This window comes from Rhipicephalus microplus, chromosome X (genome assembly GCF_043290135.1).
Source record: "Rhipicephalus microplus isolate Deutch F79 chromosome X, USDA_Rmic, whole genome shotgun sequence".
Lineage (NCBI taxonomy): Eukaryota > Metazoa > Arthropoda > Arachnida > Ixodida > Ixodidae > Rhipicephalus > Rhipicephalus microplus.
In genome coordinates this window covers 211,723,079-211,742,887 of record NC_134710.1, presented here as the reverse complement: position 1 = coordinate 211,742,887, position 19,809 = coordinate 211,723,079, and the positions used below count along the sequence as shown (strand labels likewise).

Below are 19,809 nucleotides of genomic sequence, written 5' to 3'. Positions count from 1 at the left end.
ATGCCGCTTAAGTGTCTGTCTCCGCATTATTGACGAATCCAGCCGTCTCTTGTAAACTTTCTGCTGGCAAGTTTTTTAAAATTTTATTTTGTTATTTTTAAAACTGGTGGCCTCAGACAAGCTTAATACGCCTCTGCTCACCACTGGATTGCGTTGTTACGCGCGGCGCCTGGGCTGACGGGGGAGAGAGGCGTTCTTTGTTCATCAAACAAGTCACCAAAGGGCTGCCAGCCTGCTGTCCGCCGTGTTTTGTCCATCTTAGCCGGGAAGTGAGGTGGCATTCCGACACCATAAGACGTTCGACGAGACGACCACAATGGTTTCTTGGCGTCACAGGTCCAATGTGGTGACCACGCCCCAATCAAAGACGTTGACTTGAGCGAGTGTGAGCGGCACCGTCAGAAATGGTGTGTGTGTCCCGTGATTCAACAGCACATTCTGGACCCATTACATGATTTAGTCAAAATGCACACTTTATAAGGAGCCACCCAGCTCATTCGCAAGAGATCTCTCACCCTGTCTATACAGAACGTAATAAATCCTCTGTTAAGTTTGCCATCCTACTCCTGAGTGCACATGCGTTTTCTTTTCTGTCTCTCTACACCCCCTTTCTTGCCCCTATTTCTCCACCCCCAGTGCTGGGCAGCAAACCGGATGCCAAGATCTGGTTGATCCCCCAGCCTTCCTTTCTCTCTCTTGCCATCTTACCGCCTTGGCATCTTCATCCCGGATATCTGATGCCTGAAAAGGCCGGTACCAACGGAGGTTAAAGAATAAAACAGATGGTGAATATTTTCTGCAGCATGTAAAACAGATGGTGAATATTTTCTGCAGCATGTTGAGACGCTGCATATGAGTGGTCATCCTCGAAAATCATCAACTTTAACACCACGGACAGGTGATGATATACCCTGAGTAGGTTCAAGCATGTATTATGCCTCGACGCTTTTAATCTCCATTAAACTTCTCCCTTTCGATTTCATCCTTCGGGGCTTTGTGTAGTCCTTCACCTAACGCACTGCATTCGTGCTGCACTGCTACTACTTCATTTCTTCTGTATATACGCCCTGTTTCGGGCACGATCACAGGCTGCCATCTTGGACTGATAATGACGCCGTTTTGCATCCATATAAACATTCGAATAGTGCTACGGTGAACTCGCATGCATCAACACGCTGGGCCAGTACATTCAACGTCGTATGACCATAATCATTGCTAATTACGACATATAAAACCAGCAAAAATTGATTTTAAGCCTAATATGGCAGCGTCTATGCTTTCCTGTAACTGTTACATTTATTTTTTGTCAATTTGTCCAATATATCATTTCATGCAGCGGCCGCAGAACTTGTGCAGCTGTTCATAGTGGTACTTTCGGTCTCTGAAGCTGGATGAAAATAACTAAGAAGCCTGGTTTATACTGGCTACATAAAATGTGAAACGAAGCTATATATTAAGATGAAAAAGAAAAATCTGTGAAAAGTCAGTATTGGCGCATAAATGGCGCGCCGATGGCGCCGATGAAAATCATCGGCGGCGGCGGCGGCGGCGGCGGCGGCGGCGCGCCGATCAGTTCGCGTCGGCGGCGGCGGCGCGGTGAAAACTCTCGGCGGCGGCGCGCCGACCAGTCGGCGCACACCTCTACTCCCAGTGCTCGAACGGGGCCTCTTGAGAAATTTGTGCAGATGGTAGCGCCACACTTTCCTCTAGGTATTATTGTGAGAAACTGTATGAGTGCTACTACTAGAACCATTTCAGTCGGTAGCTTGGCTTGCGGTTGTATTCGACGTGGACATTGCCCTTGTAAGTATTGCTTGTAGAATAGTTCCCTCCCCAATTTATATCTGCAAGCAGGATTCATGCCTGTTCATCCATTCATCTCGCGATGGCACGGCGACTCATGCCAAAGCATAGAACTGAGCGTCAATGGACAGCATTGTGCGCTCGTCGTAAGCTAGCCGGTGTTGCACCGACAAGCTTCACGTGCGCGATTAGTGTATTTCGCGTGATAAATGTTGCCACACCTTCGAGTGTACTTAATAATATTGTTGTCTCGTCCTGGCATGGTAGTAACAGATCTAAAGTGGCGTTGTGTTTGTCAAAAAATAAAAACTACTACATACTCCGATTCTTTGCTTTGTTAGGCTTCTAGGCGCCGCTGGTCGCGCTGATCGTCCCTTTAGCGTCGATGTGGCGCACTGTTACACATCGTCACGAAAAACCACCTGGCCAGCAAATATCTACTTAATCATCTCTTTTTTTTTTCTTGCCGTCAAATGTACAGTTGTGTCTAGAACTGCCCCGAAATAATGCTTATGAAGTCGCTGCACCGGCTGCATTTGTATCGATCGGATGCCGCTGCATGCATCATTGCTGCGCAAAGGGACTGAAGCTGCTTCCAGTAGCTTCATCTTTGCGAAAATTCTATAATGTTGTTAATCATTTGTCTAGGCCGCTGGTTTTGTGCAGGTGATAAAAAAAACGTGTTGTCAGTGCCGTGGTGCGTGCATTGCTCACCGAGTTTTGGGTGCCATAAGCTTAACAACAACAAAAAAAATGTTATGGGCTTTTTACAAAACTTAGTTGTCTCCACCTTAGCAGTCTAACATTCTCTCTTGTTCTATGGGATAAGAAGACAAAAGAATCCACGCCTCACCACGAAGTGAATACTGATGACTGGGCTAAGCAGTGTGCATCGGGCGATGAATCGTGGCCTTCTAGTTTGTTCTGGTTAATAGCCTTTTGTTCTTGTTTACCATTCGTTCTGTCATATTATGCTTTGATTGATGCGTGGTGAAATGTCGGTGTTTTTCCAGTGTTGTTGCCTTTTACTTTGTCTGTTCTGGTTTAGGACTTTTTGCTAACCTTTTTTTTTTTGTTCAGTGATGTTTCAGTTTCTACACCTGCTGTAGACGCCGGGAAACATTGTACGGTTGTAAGGGTTTTTGCCTCTAGAAAAAAGGGAGGGGAAAGGAGATCTTGAATCAAATGAAGCTTCTCTTTTCATGGCTTTCAAACATGCACTAACACCAGCTTATATCAACGAAGCTGGCACCTTTTTGCTTTTGAAATACATTAAAGCAGAATAAAATGGGACTTTAAATTTATTAAAGTTCACGGCAGTCTGTCATGTGAGACTAAACTTAGCAATTTTCAACACATTGACCATCTCAAGTGAATATAAATTAGCCGAGCTGCACAGACAGTTATCAGGCTTTCACTGAGATATCGTTGCCTTTAGTGAAGTTCGGAAAGCTAGGGATGCTTGTGCAGTGTTGACCAATGACACAGATCCTGTTACAAAAAGCCCCCTAAAAAAAAAAAAAAGATAATGGCTTCTGATCCAGGAAGGATTTGCAGCCGACATAGATGATTACTAGTGCACTGCTGAAATGGTACCACACCTTATGGTAAAATTAAGTAGGAGATATGAACTGATAGTAGTACACGGGTATGCCCAACATCCAGTTATGATGATTACAAAGTATCAGAGTTCTATGAGCATGTGGAAATGTTGATGTTAAGAACCTAGTGTGCCAAAGTCATGGGTGACTTTAATACAAACTAGGGGGAAAAATCAGCAGTGAGTGGAATGAACAATTTACAGTTATAGCATTAACTAAAAAAATAACAGAGGAGAGATGCCTGTTGAAATTGCAGAAATGTACTTCATATATTGAGTTTTTTTTTTGAAGGAATAAGAATAGGAAGTAGTTATGGCACATTCTTAATGGAGAAACAAAAAAATTTCATCATGCCAAACATAGTACACATTGACAATAACTTTTTATGGGGGGAATCAGTGCATACTAAAATGTTATAATTGCCCCGCTGTGGTGGTCTAGTTGCTGAGGTACTCGGCTGCTGACAGGCAGGTCGCAGGATTGAATCCCGGCTGCGGTGGCTGCATTTTCAATGGAGGCGAAAGTGTTGTAGGCCCAAGTACTCGGATTTGGGTCCATGTTAAAGAACCCCAGCTGGTCGAAATTTTCGGAGTTCTCCACTACACTGTCTTTCATAATGATGGTGATTTTAGGACGTTAAACCCCACATATCAATAAAAAAAAATGTGATAATTTAGCCCAAACACCCAGAACTATGGCTCGTACAGGAGAAGGAAATGAAGACTGTGTTATAATGCAATCTTTCTTTCCTGCTCCTGTAATGGTGAATGGCGATATAAGTGGAAAAAGAATGATCAAAATTGGTGCACAGGAACTGAATTTAGTCTTCTAATTTCAGAACCTAGCACGCTGCAAGAAAAAGCGCCTCCTTTTGCTTTTCATCCTGCCGCTGAAGTCACTGGTAAGTTCCAATCACCTTGCGATTTTATAGAGACTTAACAGAAGCTTTGTCTCATAATGGCGATTGTGTTGCACACTTATCATTGTTATTGTTTTCAAAATTTGATAATAAAAAACATATTTTGGTTAGTAAGAAAGAATAAAAGATGTTTTTATAATCTTTAGCATGCGATAGTATGGCCTAGCTGAGGGACCATATGAATATTACACACAACTTGTTGTGCTAAGCCAATCAAAACACCAAGGCATTGTTGTCACTCTCACATTATAAAGGAACACTTTTAATCTTAAAAATAGCCATTGTGTGTCACTGTAGCAGAAATTTAATGTGGTTTTTGTTGAAATAATGTAACATGATTTAGGAGTGGCAACGTGCACAGTGATATCGGTGCATACCATAATACTGGGAGAACAAATAGAACATGCATGATTGGCGTTGCAGGGCCCTTTAACAGTGCACTGCCATAAGCGGTGTCAAGCTTTTAACACGATATCGTTAAAGAGTTCATTTCGCGAAAATTCTGGTGTCTGTGTTCACGTCGTTGGTTGTGAGCGAAAAATCATCATCTTGTTCGTGACTAAAAAAACGAAAAAGACACAAATAAAATAAATTATAAAAAAATCAGAGCATATCCATGTAGTGCATGATCATGAGTGGGGCAAAGTGCCCGTCTGTGCGACCGTCCATGCGTCCGTCCGTCTGTGCATCCGTTTATGCATTCGTCCGTGTATCCTTTCCTGCGTTTGTCCGCCCGTCCTCTCATCTGTCCATCTATTGAGCACTCCAAGTACCGCCATCACGCATCTTTTTATCATATAGGGAGCTTGCATAAACGCCGGCGGCACTATGCACTCTGGATAGGCAATCATTTTTTTGTCAGAGGTGGTCGGGGAGTGAATCAGCGCAGTCGTGTTTGCGAGCGTTGGTGTAGCTTGCAGGCCTGCTCGAGTACAAGTGTGACGCAAATTTAACATCAAGAAGGGTCGTGCACGATGTCAGCCTAACCGGAAAACTACACCGAAACGTGCCAAAAAAACCTCGAGCGGTACAGAGAAGCTCTTCGTGCGGGCGGCTGTGTAAACGATGTGCACTTGTGGCCGCGCGTCGACAGCTCTGATATTCATGAATTTTTCATCCTGAGAATGGGTTTGATTACCTGCGAGATGTTGAAGTCGAGTAAGGCAATCAAGGGCCACAACTTTGTGACGAGTGGCTGGTTGTGGAAGTCGTGGGTGAAGAAATTTGCCGCCGATACTGTGATTATCGTCACTCAAGTAAGAGGTGTTAAATTATTTGATTTTGCTGTAGATGCTAATGTTTGTTTCTGTTCAGGTTAAACTCCCAGTGTGTTAACAAGCCCCCCGTCGACGCCTTGTTCATGGGCAAGAGTGATGGCGAGGTCTTTGCTGCGCACTGCACATGCATGGCCGGGAACACTGAAGCCTGCTCGCGTCCCACTGCGCTGTTATTCTACGTGGAGTACGACGCACGTGCACGAGAGCGCTCCAAAGTTTAACACGTTTTACTTGAGTGACGACGACCACGGTGTCAGTGGCGGCTTTCTTCACCCATGGCTCCCTCACCCGGGCACTTTTCACAGTGTTGTGACCCTTGAGGGTCTTTCTGGGCTTCATCTGCTCCCGGCTATTCAAACTTGTCCTCGGAACAAGAAATTCATGAATATCGGAGCTGTTGATCGCCTGCACGAAGCGTGAATGGGTCCACTCGGAGCGAAGTCTTGTCTCTTCTTTGTACCGCTCGAGGTCTTTCTGGCACAGCGTTGCGGTGTAGTCTTCTTGTGAGGCTGACGCTGAGCATTGCTCTTCGAGTTAAATTTGCTTCGCGATCGCACTCGATCACGCCTGCAAGCTACGCCAGCGCTCAGAAACACGACTGCGCTGCTGCACTCTCCGGCTGCCTTTGACAAAAAAATGGCTGCCTACCCAGAGTCCATAGCCCCGCCGCCGCTAATGCAAGCTCCCTATATTCAGCATATAGATGTACCGCCATTCAGCGGACATTCCGAGGACTAGACGAGAGGTGGCACATGCGCACTTTCTTACGGCCTACGCTTCATGTCTACTTCCCACCTTTCACCGCCTCTAGTTTATGGCTATATACTAGTTCACTATATTCATGTCACTGCGGAGAAACACTCGCTAAACCTTGCTAAAACCAAGGAGGTTACGCCCAGCAAGTTTTACGTGGCAATCTTTTTTAGTCAGACAGTGCTCACAGTGTGTCCTTCTGATACTAGTTTTGTTTAGTAAGCATCGAATTCAAAGCAAACTTTATTGAAGAATAAGTCACCAATACTCGCCTCTGTAAGGTATTTCATCAGAAACAACTGTCTTTTTATTTATGCTTTACATGCCCTGGTTTCCTCCTCAATTAAAAAGGGTGAGCGCGTGCCGCTCCTCTAATCGGGCCATGGAGGTGGCTACCTACTGCTACTACATACATCGCGGACGCCCGACCCACAGCGTAGGGAGCTTCGCCCCCCAAAAATGACAGCATATTCATGGGGTGAATGTTAGAGAGTGGGGTGAAGCTGGGTCCACAAGCCACTGCCCCGCCTCTTCAGCTTCCCGTTGTCATACTGCAGGGTCCTCGCGGCGCACTTTTGTCTCACGCGCCCGCACGTCGGGGGTTCCTCCTTCGAGCATGAGCCACTGCCGCCCAGCGCGCACGACGCTCAGTAGCCTTGTCCATCCTGTGTTGCTGAGCCTCTGAATGCGCGCGTGTGCCAAAACCCTGCTTTTATTGTACTATAGAGCGCCTCCTACTGTATGGCGCCGCCGAAGAACACGCGATCATCTCTCTTTCTTTCCATACGTGTGACGTCAATTCTTTTTCTACAAATAACGCCCTCTAGTGTCGTACGATTCTCATTTTTCAGCGTGTAGTGCAAGTACCACTCTCTAAGGCTGGTTCAAGAATTAACGAGGGGCGGTTACCCACAAATGGGACGCACAAGCCACGCCATAAGGAGCTTCGCCCTTTAAACTTTTTGGGTCTCAGTGGGGTTCGAACCCAGGTCATTTGTGTGGCAAGCAGGTGTTCTACCAGACAGCCACGCATCTGCTAGCGGATAGAGTAAAAATAACTTCCTCTGCTTGGAAGTGCAGTGGAAGTAATTTTCATGGTTTATCAATACGCACATCTTGTATACATGCTTCACAACATACCATGAAATATTGGAGTAATAATGCGTGGTACAAGTGTACATTGCCATCAGGCTTCAGAACATAGGATTATCACAATAGCTTCATGCTGTAAAGCTGGTCATCGACTACGAAAAGCACACACATTGATGCGCGTATTCCCTTAAGGCCACGTAGCAGGTGCATAGCAAGTTTGAAAAGATTTTATGCCCTAAGTGTTAGAAGTATGCACTAGGGACAGGATATCGCTATCGCGTTTAACCTTTAAAGCCAAAGCTTAATGGGCCAGTAAGCAAGCCCTATGTCCAAAAATTGTTGTAAAGAGAAATATGTGTCCTTTTACTTCGTGAAGATGCTGCCGCAAGAATTTTGCGAACACGTGCTATAATAAGGAAGTTACTGGGAACATCGCGCACAGCTTGTTTGAAATTTTTGCACGTCCTCGCCACCCTTCTCCTTCAAAGGGAGGGAAAGGCGTGGCCAGTTGTTGACTCCCCCCACTTTGGCAATGTGACAAGACGTCGGCGATTGACGTCATCGGCGAACTCTATCAGTAGCAACGCACTTCTGCTTGCTGCGATGCCTGGTTGTTTATTGTTTACTCGGTACCGATGCTTCTCTGCAGCCCAGCTGCTCGATTTGCAGCAAAACTGCGTTCTAAAGCCCGGACATGAAGTTGGCCTAATTTTTCTGGAGTTCGATTTTTCGGGAGCAGACTGTTGCGCCATCTTGGAGAAACAACACAAAGCACAAATAATGCGCTCAATAGTGGGTGTGCTCGTGAACAGGTGTTGCGACAATCTGCTCACTCCCAAGAACTGGATCAGTGAAGTGTCTCGATTTCGATGCATGAAGTGTATAGGGAGTTTCGCAACTTGTATGCTTGAATAGCTCTGCCGTGGCTGTGGATGGGGGCAAGAACTGTCGTTGACTTCACTACTGTTTGTTTAGACCTGGTTTAGACCAATCGACAAGCTGCGTGCTGTGTCACATCGCCAATTGCCGAGTTGTCCCTGCACGTGCAAGGAGCATTGGTCAGGCGTAAGATAGGAGTGCGGGCATTGTTTTTTGAAATGTAGGCTCTGCACGAAAGGCTCTGCACGGCAGGCAGCTCTGTAATCTTCAGAAAACGTGGTCGTTGCGGTCTACTCTACGAATTACCGAGCTTGTTTGGGGGATGTAAAAAAAAAGTCGGGGCCTGTTGACTGGCCCTTTAAGGGTCCCCCAATTTTGAATATATTGTGTTGGAGGTGAGATGTAGATTAAAGTGAATATTTAGAAACTTATTTTGGTGGACAGATTAGATGGTAGAAGAAGCACACGTGCTGGTATTTGGACACCGCATTGTCGTCGTTATTTTGTTGAGCACTGGACTAAGTCATAGTAATATCACTCTGTGACAATATTTGTATTGTTAATTGTGGCAGTTGCTGTCATGCTTGGAAAAGACACTTATATATATATAAACATGCATCTCCTAAAGTTTATGCCCGCTCATATAATAAATATCTCGCGTCATGTAAATGGTGTTGTAGTTATAAATTTTTCTAAGGGCATGGATTATTATATATCTTGTTTCTTCGTCAGGCTATTATGAGTTACCTTAGTACATTGCACTCTAATGCCCAAACCTTCCCTCAGTCCTGGCCTGTTGAGGGCCTCACTCATTTGTGGTAAATCATCTGTAAGGTTGCTGAAGATGACTCTGTTATTTGCAAACTACAGATCGCCAAGGTATTTAATATTTGTTGATCCTTACCTCAATTCTTTCCCAATCTAGCATCACGAATAGTTCTTGCTCTGCTTTCAGTCCTTGACTTAAAATTTAATATTGAACAATGTTTCCTCACTTGATTTGAAACAGCCAGCGTTATTTATATACTACTGTAACCTAGCAAGATGGCGCACTTGCATAGATCTGCACAAAGGTTTTTCATCACGTTTACTATGACTCCCATTGATGCCCATTATGGGGAGATGTGATTCGAAACAAAAAGTTGCATTAATCTGTAGCCTAGGGCACTGAAAGATTTGCTGAATACAGGCTTTTATGCTGATTTCAAATGTGTAGTTAGTTTTGTATTAAGTTGCACAGTTTTCCTTTTATGCTATGACAATGTGTAAGGTATAAGTTTGTTATTGACAACCATTTTATGCCACTGAACTTTTATGATTCTAAGTCATCAATGGCTCATATAGCTCCACATTAACTGTAAATACAAATAACTATCAAGAAAGTATGTATGGCATTTTATTTGGCAAGAAAAATTGTAATGTGAGAATTCTTAGAATGCTCAGCCTATACTGATTGCTTACTTTAGGTTCGTCATAATTATACAGGTGATAACAAGTATCAAAGACTCTTCTTATATTGAGGAATATGTGGGCAAAATTTTATCGGAAATAAGTTACTAGAAGTACTAAAAACGTGATGTTCAAACCCAAGAAGTCCAAAAATAGGTCTTGAGAAAACCCACTTTAAAGGTGTAATTGAAAACTTATGATATATTTTTTAAGATGATTTTTTCCATTATGAGAGCTTGGCAATCATGGTTATTTTGAGCATATGGCTTTAGTCAACTTCCAATTCAAAATTCACTGGCAAGCAGCCAGGTAACAATTTCCAGGGCACTCCAGACAATGAGTTTATTTTTCAGTAGCCACCTTGTGCTCTTTAAAAGTTATTTGAACCTACTTTGATTTTTATTACAATCTTCAGTTTTTTTTCTTGGTCATGAGAGTAAAGAAACTAAACTTGTGAAAGCAATAAAAACCGAGAATATGTAACTTTGGGAAAAACTTGCATATTTCAACTTACATCTTCTCTTAAGTATTTTATTATAGGTTTTTCCAGCCTGTCAGTGGTGAAAAAGAATTTAGGGCAGCTGTGAGGACCTTAGCATATTACAACGGAAAACAAAATAGAGTTACAGAATTAGGTATTCTGTGTTGTTCAGTGGACGCATATGGACTTGTTGGAATACAGTTATTCTAAGCAGGTATGATTCATAGCATTTCTTGCTTGGAGCCTATTTTAAGGTTCTTATTACAAGGTGTTCCCACAATAAAAAGGGACTTTCCAAACTTCTGATGTGAATCATTCCTCTGTCTCTGTTAGGCCACTTTGTTGATCGATACCAACAGCTTTGTTGATGGCCGTGGAATGTGGACATATCCTAAAGTTAAGCAGTGAATGGCCTCAGTATATTAGTAAAAAAAGAATTGATTTGGATATGCGTGTTACTTGTGAGGGACTATCATTTTTATAATACTCTTGCTACACTTTTTTCTGCACTTCAACACATGTCACATGGTATCTTTTGTACCTGTACTTCCAGAGATGTCTCAGTTTGGAGGTTCTGGCAAAAATCCACCATGGATGAGGGCGACTGGTGAGCCATTCGGCTTGCATATGGCCAAACTTTTCCTAGCTTTTTGCTTTCTTTATTCTCCTCCCCACCCCTTCTTTTCAGTGAAAAAAAAAAAAAAATGTGGTGTAGGTTGGGCCGGCTGAATTTATTCTTTGCATTGTGTGCGTTTTGGTGACTGCAATCTCATGGCAAGGTTAAAGGGGGCTTGCTATGCTTTTTTATGTACTTATCAAGTGACTTTAGTAAAGGAGCTTATTGCCTCATGAATTTACTGGCACAAAAATTTTTAGAATCTGTCAAGTATTAGCAGAGCTACTGGGACTTTAAGCACTTTATCTGGTATCACTGAGCATCTGAAAGCTAAGCAGAGGGTAGATAATGAGGGGACATGTAGCTATGCCCATTTTTTAGTGTGCATCGTGACCTTAAGCACTTTCTTTTCTCTTTGAATGTGGGGCTCACTTTCAGTGTCATAGAGAGCACATGCATGGGCACGTGGTGGTCTTTCACGCTGGCTGTAGTAACTATGCAGTTCACAATGCCCAAATCAGGCATTGGCCTCGACTTTGTGTTTGGATTATCTTGGATTATGGCATTATGTGTTGAAAGTGAGAGATTTCTAGCCGACTTTGAAACTAATTCTAAATTTCATGCGGCATGCTACGCTATTGTTGTTGCTGGCATGACCTCATGCATGTTGTAATGTCATTACCATATCTGCTGCGTCACGTCGCCGATTGCCGAGTTGTCGTCTTTGCGTGTGCAAGGAGCATTAGTCAGGTGTAGGAAAGAAGTGCGGACATTCTTTTTCGAAAGGCCTGGAGAAGCACATTTCATTTTGTGGCACAGCCGCAGCTTGTAGAATTCCTGCATTTGGCCTTGTTGATCGTGAGTGTTTTGAACTCGATGTGCATCTTTACTTGAATTACTAATAAAATATCAGAGTTTGTCTAGGGGCTCTTTAAAAGTACAGTCTGTATAATGTCAGGCATGCCTGCTTTATTTTATTTTTCCTACAAAACAAAAAGGAATTGGCACTGAGGAGCACCACTGTTGTTCTGGCAACTACTGTGTTTACATAATTGTGAGACAACTCGAAAGTAGGTTGACTCCTCCTAAAATTGCGTGTTGCGTGCAAAAAAAAACAAAACACAAGCACATTTAAAAAATGCCAGGCCTGCGCGGAAGGCGCAGCACAGTTACAGCGAAAGCTAGAAGAACCGCCTTTCATAGCCTTTTCAAGACACTCATTGGGTAACTACTGCAAGCGCACTTGCTTTATACCCACAAAGGCATTAATAATAAACTTTTGGGTAGTAGGCTGGCATTCGCTATGCTATTTTTCCTCATTTTTAGACACTACTTGGGTAACTGCTACAAGCACACTGCTAGGTACCCACTACATCATGATCATAATTTTGGTGTAGTAGGCCATCATTCACTATGCTATCCTTCGTCATTCTTCGGAGGAGCATGGTATCCGATACACACTTGCTAGGAATTTCGTGCAATTTTTTTATGAAGCGGCTGATGACGAACTATAGTGTCGCGCTTGACCCGTGTTCTGATCTCATAACAGCTTTCGCTGTAAAAAACATCGTTTCGGTGTGCTAAGGTGGCTTCATGGCATTGCTTGAAAGGTATGCTAAAGAGCTAGCTTTGCAGGAATACGTGGGAATCATTTTTAGGAAGACATTACAACGGAGACCAGTTCTCTATTCTAGGTCAACCGCCCCCAACTTCGGACTTAAGGTTAAGGCAAAATAGGTCGACCTGCAATGGCGTAAATATGGTAGTTGAAATTGAAGGTATTTAGAGCGTCCGTGCTTGTGCATGGCATGCACGCATTCACAGTGTCTATACACCAACCACCATAACACAGACTTGATTGAGAGAGCCTTACTTTTTGATGTATAATTACTATCAATGTCATATACTGCTATTCACAGCATGTAATGGGCATACATTGTTGTTAGTGGTGCTTGTAGAATAATTTTGTAAATAGGGGGCTAACGGTTCGTGACATGCATTAGAATAGTACGTCTGTGCAAATAATAGCTGTTAAAAAGTCCCTTCTTGTTATCTCTTGTTTTAGCAAAATCGCTTTACCAACTCAGTTGCCTGACCTCAGTGTATTAAACATCAATGTACTGGAGTCCAGAGTAATTCGATAAGTATATTTAAGAAGTCGAGCAAATCATTGATGACAGAAGTATCAACCATTGATGTGAACCTGTGCAGACACGTATACAACAGCTTCAAGAAACGTTTGCAATAATGCATTGATGTAAATGGAAGCCATCTATCTGCCTGATGCAATTAAAGAAAATAATGCTGGTGAACAGATGGCATAATTGGTCTTATATATAGACACTTATTTTTTCCCTGGTTTGATGTGTGTTACTGTATACTGTATAGGTGAAAAAAAAATTTCACTCTCCAACAAGTTGGCGAATGTATGGTTTCTTCAACCATGATTTTTCCTCACCAGACACGTTTTCATCAATCGGTTAGACTTCATTTGATACTATATAAACTCATGTAATGGCCGCTGGACTTCTTCTGAGATTAGGATTGAAAATCATGGAGTGGTTATGACATGGATGAGGAGACATCTTTTTTCGTAAATATTTTTAGCAGCTCTTGCCTTTATTTAACTGTAGCACTTGCTTGTGCTAGGATTAGGAAAGAAAGGAAAAAAAGCTTTTTTTTTTTTGCTCCAAGGTACATGTTATCACGACATAGTGTCATGGCTAAGAGAAAGGTTCTTCCTAACAAGGAAGTGCCAAATCCATCCACTTTGACTGCTTTAAACTCCATACTTTTGTTTTGCTTGAAGCCAAGTGCATTCACAAGCTGCATCTACATGGAGATAGCATTTCTATGTCTCCTCGTGTTGGTTGAGAACTGTAGAAGTCACTCTTCTATCCTCAGGAACTGTTGGTATTATTATTATCATTACTATTAGTTTAGGAGATGTTTTGTAAGAAGTTGCAAATGGCACTTCACCCTGACAAGGACGATGTTGTCTGTCATTACCTGCTCTACATCTCCTACATGGCCAAGCAGACACTGCCCTTTTGTCATATTGCACAGGGGTGTGACAGCTGTGCATATTGCCCATTTTTGATACATTTCCATTTTCTTGCTTGAATTAAACTGCTCCAAACGCATAAAAATTGCGAAAATTGCTCCGAACTGCTCCAGAACAACCTTGAAAGCTAGAATTTTGAGACCAACCTCAGCTTCAATGGAGAAAAAAGGCCGAGTTGGACTAATAGGACGCAACCAAGCATTTCTTTTTTTACTTTGCACGTTTCTGGTGATGAAGGTTGGTGACGAATGCTCCCATGGTGCCGCCATAATCTCCTCTAAACTGTGGTAAATATTTGTGACCCAGCAAAAAATGTGCTGGGCTACTAGCTAAAAAATCTACTAGCTAGGCTGTGTGTTCTGGTGCCACTCGCCTAGCGAAAGCCACAGAGTCGGGTGGCAAGCGTAGTTGGGTTGAATCTACGGTTTTTTGTTGTGCGAAGCGCTAGAGTGTACTAGAACAGGGGAATGCTAATGCATTAAAAGTGAAGCCCAAACAGGGTCAATCCACAAATTCAGAATAAAAAATATCAACCGTCCACAGCTGTGATTCGAACTTGGGTCTTTTGAGTGGGAAGCAAGCATTCTTGCCATCGACCACTTTGACGGAGTCGCGTGCAGCTCTTAAAATGACAACACATTGCAGGCTGCCGATCCCAGCGCCACAAGCAGATTGACCCTGTTTAAGCATCACTTTTCGGAGCTAAGTCCGGGCACTCCCCTGCTCTATTACACTCTAGCAGCACGTTCCTCTGGTCGCTGTGGTTTCCATGTTCAGGCTGCTGTGAGTAGTCGCCTATGCGTGTGCGTTTGCTGTGAGCGAGTAACTGTAAACGTGGAGTCATTTCCCTGCATCTGACACGACTCCTGGATGCTCTGGCAAACGATTCACATGGACATGGGTTCACAAAATGGGTTCCGTGAGCGACAGAATGCTTGCAATTCATTCCCAGTTTATGCCAATTAGCTACTAATTTATTTAGTCAAGCAAGTTCTCATTGCATTTTGCATTTAAAAAAGCCATCGCACGTGAAATCTGCACATCAGTGTCTGTATGTAGAAAGAAACACTTGGTTATTTGCAAAGCCGAAGTGACAACATGCGTTCAAACCATTTCAAGCGATATGACATGTCCGCGGTCATGTGGAACAGACGAACAGTATTTTTCACTGCTTCGTTTTTTAATCAAAACTCGCAAGAAGTGCTTTAAGAGGCGTCGCTGCGTGCCGGCTCTGGGCTACACAAGTTTTTAGGCTAGCTTTACATTTGACCGATATTTGGGTCGACAGCCATGCTGCAGTGTGACTAGTGAACTTAGTTTTTTTTTCTTTGTTCTTTTTTTGCAATAAAATCGACCTCTGTACATTCGGCGGTTTGTTTGCGGGGACACTAATTTCTTACCTGCGCTGCACGAGTCGCAGAGTAGCAAGGGAGGCAATCGTAAGTCGATCGGGTGTTCTACATTGACAGAGGACCTACAATATTAAAGAAAATATAACAGGCCAATGTGGATAATAATGCATGGTTGATCGCATGGAGAGGTGTTACCAGTACCATCTGCTTATCACTTAGTGCCATACAGGCGCGCTTTTCGAGATAGTCAGTGTGGCGAGATTTCTTGGTTGCTGCGCAGCTCTCTCAAAGGTGGTCCTACTCGAGGTGGCCGTTAACGGTGGTGAAGCGCGCTTTTGTTGTCTGTTAAAAGCTTGCCGTACACTTCACGCTATCATGTCAGGCTTTTCTTCAAGCGAAGGCCCACTGTTATGTCTCTACGATTTTTGTGCAATCACAATTAATTGATTTCTATTTGAGTGTTATTTGTCTTTCTTGTTAAATGTTTCCTGGGAACTTAGTTCTTTAATTTTTTAAAACCTAGTTTTTTAAAATGATTTAACTAATTTTTTAAACATGTTTTTTACGAGGGCTAGATATAGCTCACGGGGTATGTAATAAAGTAGTGCAGTTCATACCTGCCGATTTGTTGAAAAACTTCCTTCAAAATCTGTTTCAGTGTTATGTGCATTTTTAGCCAAATGAAATATGCACTGGTGTCCCCACGTTGCTAAAAATTTATCTTTTCGAGCTCCCAGGACGACATACTAAATGCCACTAACTGCTCCAAAATTAAAATTTTGCTGCTCCACAAACTGCTCCCAATTTGGACTCCGCCGTCTCACCCCTGATTGCAGCCACAGAGACAGACCTCACTAACTTAATTAGAGCTGACCTCAAGTGTTTCAATTAATGCTTGCGAGTTCTCTATGAAATGTCATGTAATACACTCTGTGGGGATTGTCTGAAGTTTGCTTTCTGATGAGCTGTTTTTACAGCTTTTTTTGTGTGTTCTATTCTTACAGAACTTCCTCTAACAGGAAGTGCAATGCTGGCTCAAGCTGGTGCCAGCCTGGCATCTGCCCTCACACAGCCCCAAACAGCAGTGCAACAGCAGCAGACGCAGCCTTTTGGCACTAACCTGGCTGCACTTGGCCTGGCACAGGTAAAACAGCTTTTCGGTTGATAGTGTTCTTTGTCGTCAAAAAATATCGCCTGTTACGGTGCTGCCCTTAGGTGCCTGTGTGAGTGAAATAACTTCATTGGGTCCAGGATAGGCGCTAGTTAACTCAGCGTCACCTATCTAGGCCCACTCGGGGATGGTCAGTTTAAACCTGTGCCATGCCAGTCATGGTTTAGTTTCATTTTCTTATTCCCTTTCACCTCTTTTTTTTTTGTCCTGCATAATATGTATACTGTACTTTAGTACTACAGTAGACGCGAGATAATTTTCTCTTGGTTAATTCAATCAAAGTTAAATTTTGGTTAATTCAATCAAAGTTAAATTTTTTGGTTGGACCTCTATACTTTCAATGTATTTGAAAGCCTTTTATTGAAACTCTTCATTTGGTCAATTCATACTCTTTGTAGTTCCATACAGGAAAATATCTGCTGCTTTCCCGCTACTATTTAAAAATTTGCGTGCTTATATAGTCCAAACAGTATAAAAATGGCCTTTGAGGAAGAAGGCTTTGCTAGTAAACAAATGTTTTAAATAAAGCACACGGACAATGAACCGTGATGTTTCTCAACTAGTATAATGAGGTTTGTGCTCAAGGCACATATAGCAAAGAAGCAGTTGGCAATTCACGACTTCTTTAAAAGGTCTGATCAGAATGAAATGGCTAATAAACTTGTGTATCTTTCACATCTGCTTTTTGTTCATTGGGTGCAGCTAGGGTTTACGAACGCTTAAAAATTTTTTAAATGTGATAAAATCAATTCCTAATCATAATTTAGGTGTCACCTAGCTTGGATCACATATTCTCGATGATTCAAACAAAATTCAGACGTCCCCTCGAGTTTGTATTAACGAGAGTCGACTGTACTTTCGTTTCTATCACATTGCACAATGCTCTCACCCAAACTGTTTCTTCTATGCTGGGAAATGGTTTTTAGTCCACATGCCTAACAGCGCAACACTTCTGTTCAATTTGCATGGTTAAAATATATTAAAAAAAAACGCCAGGCCTGCACGAAACGCACAGCACTGTCACAGCAAAAACTGGAAATTTTGAAAATCATTTTGTAGTAGGCAGGCATGCACTTCTAGGCTGATGTCGTATAAAGACGACTTTATGCTCTCTCATAGTGGAGTACCAAGTACTCTGAATCGTTGAACATTTTTTTAAACCCATCTGCTGCTCACCTGCAAGGAATTCAGAGTAATTTTTAGTGCTGTGGCTGATGATAATAAAGAATTTTGCCAGAAGCTTTTGTAATTCCAACAATCCTCCACACTGGGTATGGGCCACAGTTAATAAAGGAACAAGATCAAGCTTTGCTAAAGGGTTAGAGCATTCAACAACCCACTAATTGTGCAATTTGCATTGTGTGACACCTGGTTATTCCTTAGCTGTTCTAAAACGCTTCATTCCTCATAATAACTCGATTCCTTTCCTACATCAAGTCTGCCTAAGGCTAGTTTCCAACTAAGTTTGAAGCCGTGGCATGGCTCAGTAGTAGAATATCGGTAGCCGTGGCGTGACTCAGTGGTAGAATCCCATTGTGGACTTGGTGTTTCTTGTTTAATGAATTTTTTGTTATTTCCTGCAATATTGAATATGGACACTGGCGACGCGACCTGTGTTGTGACCTCATAACAGCTTTCGCTGTAAACATTGTAGGTATCCTTATGAGCATTCAAGGGATGTGATAGTGCTATCTGGGTCAGCTTTTTGGTATGGCATTTTGATGGTGAATGTACGGTCTCAATAATATTTGAAGTCCTTTTATGTGAACTTGTGGACTATGTGAGTTATCAGTCTGGTAGGACGTGGTTGTTGATCTTCGTTCATGTTCATTGTATGTGAATGGAGCGAGTTCAAGCGTGCATATGTCTGACTTCTATGGGATCCGGCCAAGTGACTACTGCGTGTCTTAACGGGTCGGCGCCAGCGAGTGCTAAACAAGAGAGTAGTGGAGGCAGGAGATGAGGGCATGATGGATCATGAGAGCACAGTAAGTGTGTGCAGGTGCAGCCAGCACTAGAAACAGCGCGCATTGTGAGTGCTGCCACGATAGCGAAGGCAGTGGTGCATGCTACACGTGAATGCTGTGAGTGGCATCACCCTTTTGGTTATCCTCAACTGAGATAAAGTGTAAAGTACGCTTAGTCTGCTGTTGAATGTTGGTCTACTCCCCAAACCTGTTTTCTTGGCTCTAATTGCAGGGAAGTTATAGGTATAGCCGTTTCTTTCGTGGGCGCCGCCATCTTGCTGGCGGGCGGCCTTTTTCTGGTCTGGCAACCCATCTGGCATGCGGAAATCTCGCTGTTTGCATAGAAGGCAAGCGTGCGGCTTGCCTTCTATTTTACGTGGTAAATTTCGGCTGACGTGGTGCAGGTTCTTCAGAAAATGAGTCTATGTGATTTTCTGACAAGGTTCAAGTATTTTAGGGTCAATTGTTTTATTATACAGTGCCCTGAACGAGTCCACCTTTGTTGATGCAGTATATTCATAGCACTGACTTTCTGCTCGAAGAATGCGCAGTATTTTCAGGTCTTTCTTTTCCAGAATGAGCAACAACACTTCGAGAGTATAGTGAATATCTTTCTTGAGCTGTAGTCATCCGCTTTTTTAACAAGATTTCTTTACACCACGCCGTCGCATCGGCTACCGCTCTTGCATGAAGCTGGGCGTCGGAGTGTAGTGGTTGGTCTTTATTTCGTGGCACTGACTGTTTTAGTTAACTGCGCACTAACTGTTGTCTAAGTTGTTTCTCAACTCTGAAGGAATTACTGTATCTTACTCGCTCGTTTGTTTTTAAGGTGTGCATTTGAATACAGCTCTTACATCAAACGACGCTGACGTGCCTGCGCGTCCCCTTTTTATATATTTTTTTTAATCGGGATATTTGAGTGACTCTCAGTGCCACAGTACTTTGACCTGCGATAGAGAGAAATGTTACGTAGGGCTGTTTATTGGCGAAATATATTCATCGTCGGAATAGCTGCAGGCTGCGTATCTTCCGTTCATAGCCGAGGATAAGCATTGGTGTCGAAGTCGTTGCGGTTTGTTCGCATGAGAAAAAGTGCTCTGAACATACCAGAGTACCCGCGAAAGATACAGTTTTTCTGGTTTAAGTTTGCCAGCCATAGAAGCCGCTGCTCCTCATCAACAAGAAAACGATGCAACATAAAGACTTCACAGCCACAAAAACTTCGCGTCTAGTGATGCACATGACGTATTTCTTCCGACCGTAGTTTCCTTTTTTTGTAGTTGTTATTGCACTTAAAAACAGTGCAGTGACTTCCTGATGACCAATTCTTGGCCGTCATATCAGTGAAGAGCCCCGCCGCGGTGGTCTATCAGCTAAGGTACTTG

General features: G+C 43.0%; 1 protein-coding gene across 2 annotated transcripts in view; it reads left to right on the top strand.

The window, feature by feature from the left end:
- The first annotated feature begins 1,711 nt into the window (after positions 1-1,711).
- Positions 1,712-19,809, top strand: part of LOC119187710 (cell division cycle and apoptosis regulator protein 1) — a 274,460-nt gene continuing 256,362 nt past the window's right edge. For both annotated transcript variants that reach the window (XM_037435792.2, XM_037435791.2), the window contains exons 1-4: positions 1,712-1,803; positions 4,243-4,305; positions 10,808-10,861; positions 16,291-16,430. In XM_037435792.2, the coding sequence (XP_037291689.1) occupies positions 10,810-10,861; positions 16,291-16,430 (192 nt within the window). In that variant the 5' untranslated portion in view covers positions 1,712-1,803; positions 4,243-4,305; positions 10,808-10,809. The remainder of the gene's footprint in view (positions 1,804-4,242; positions 4,306-10,807; positions 10,862-16,290; positions 16,431-19,809) is intronic.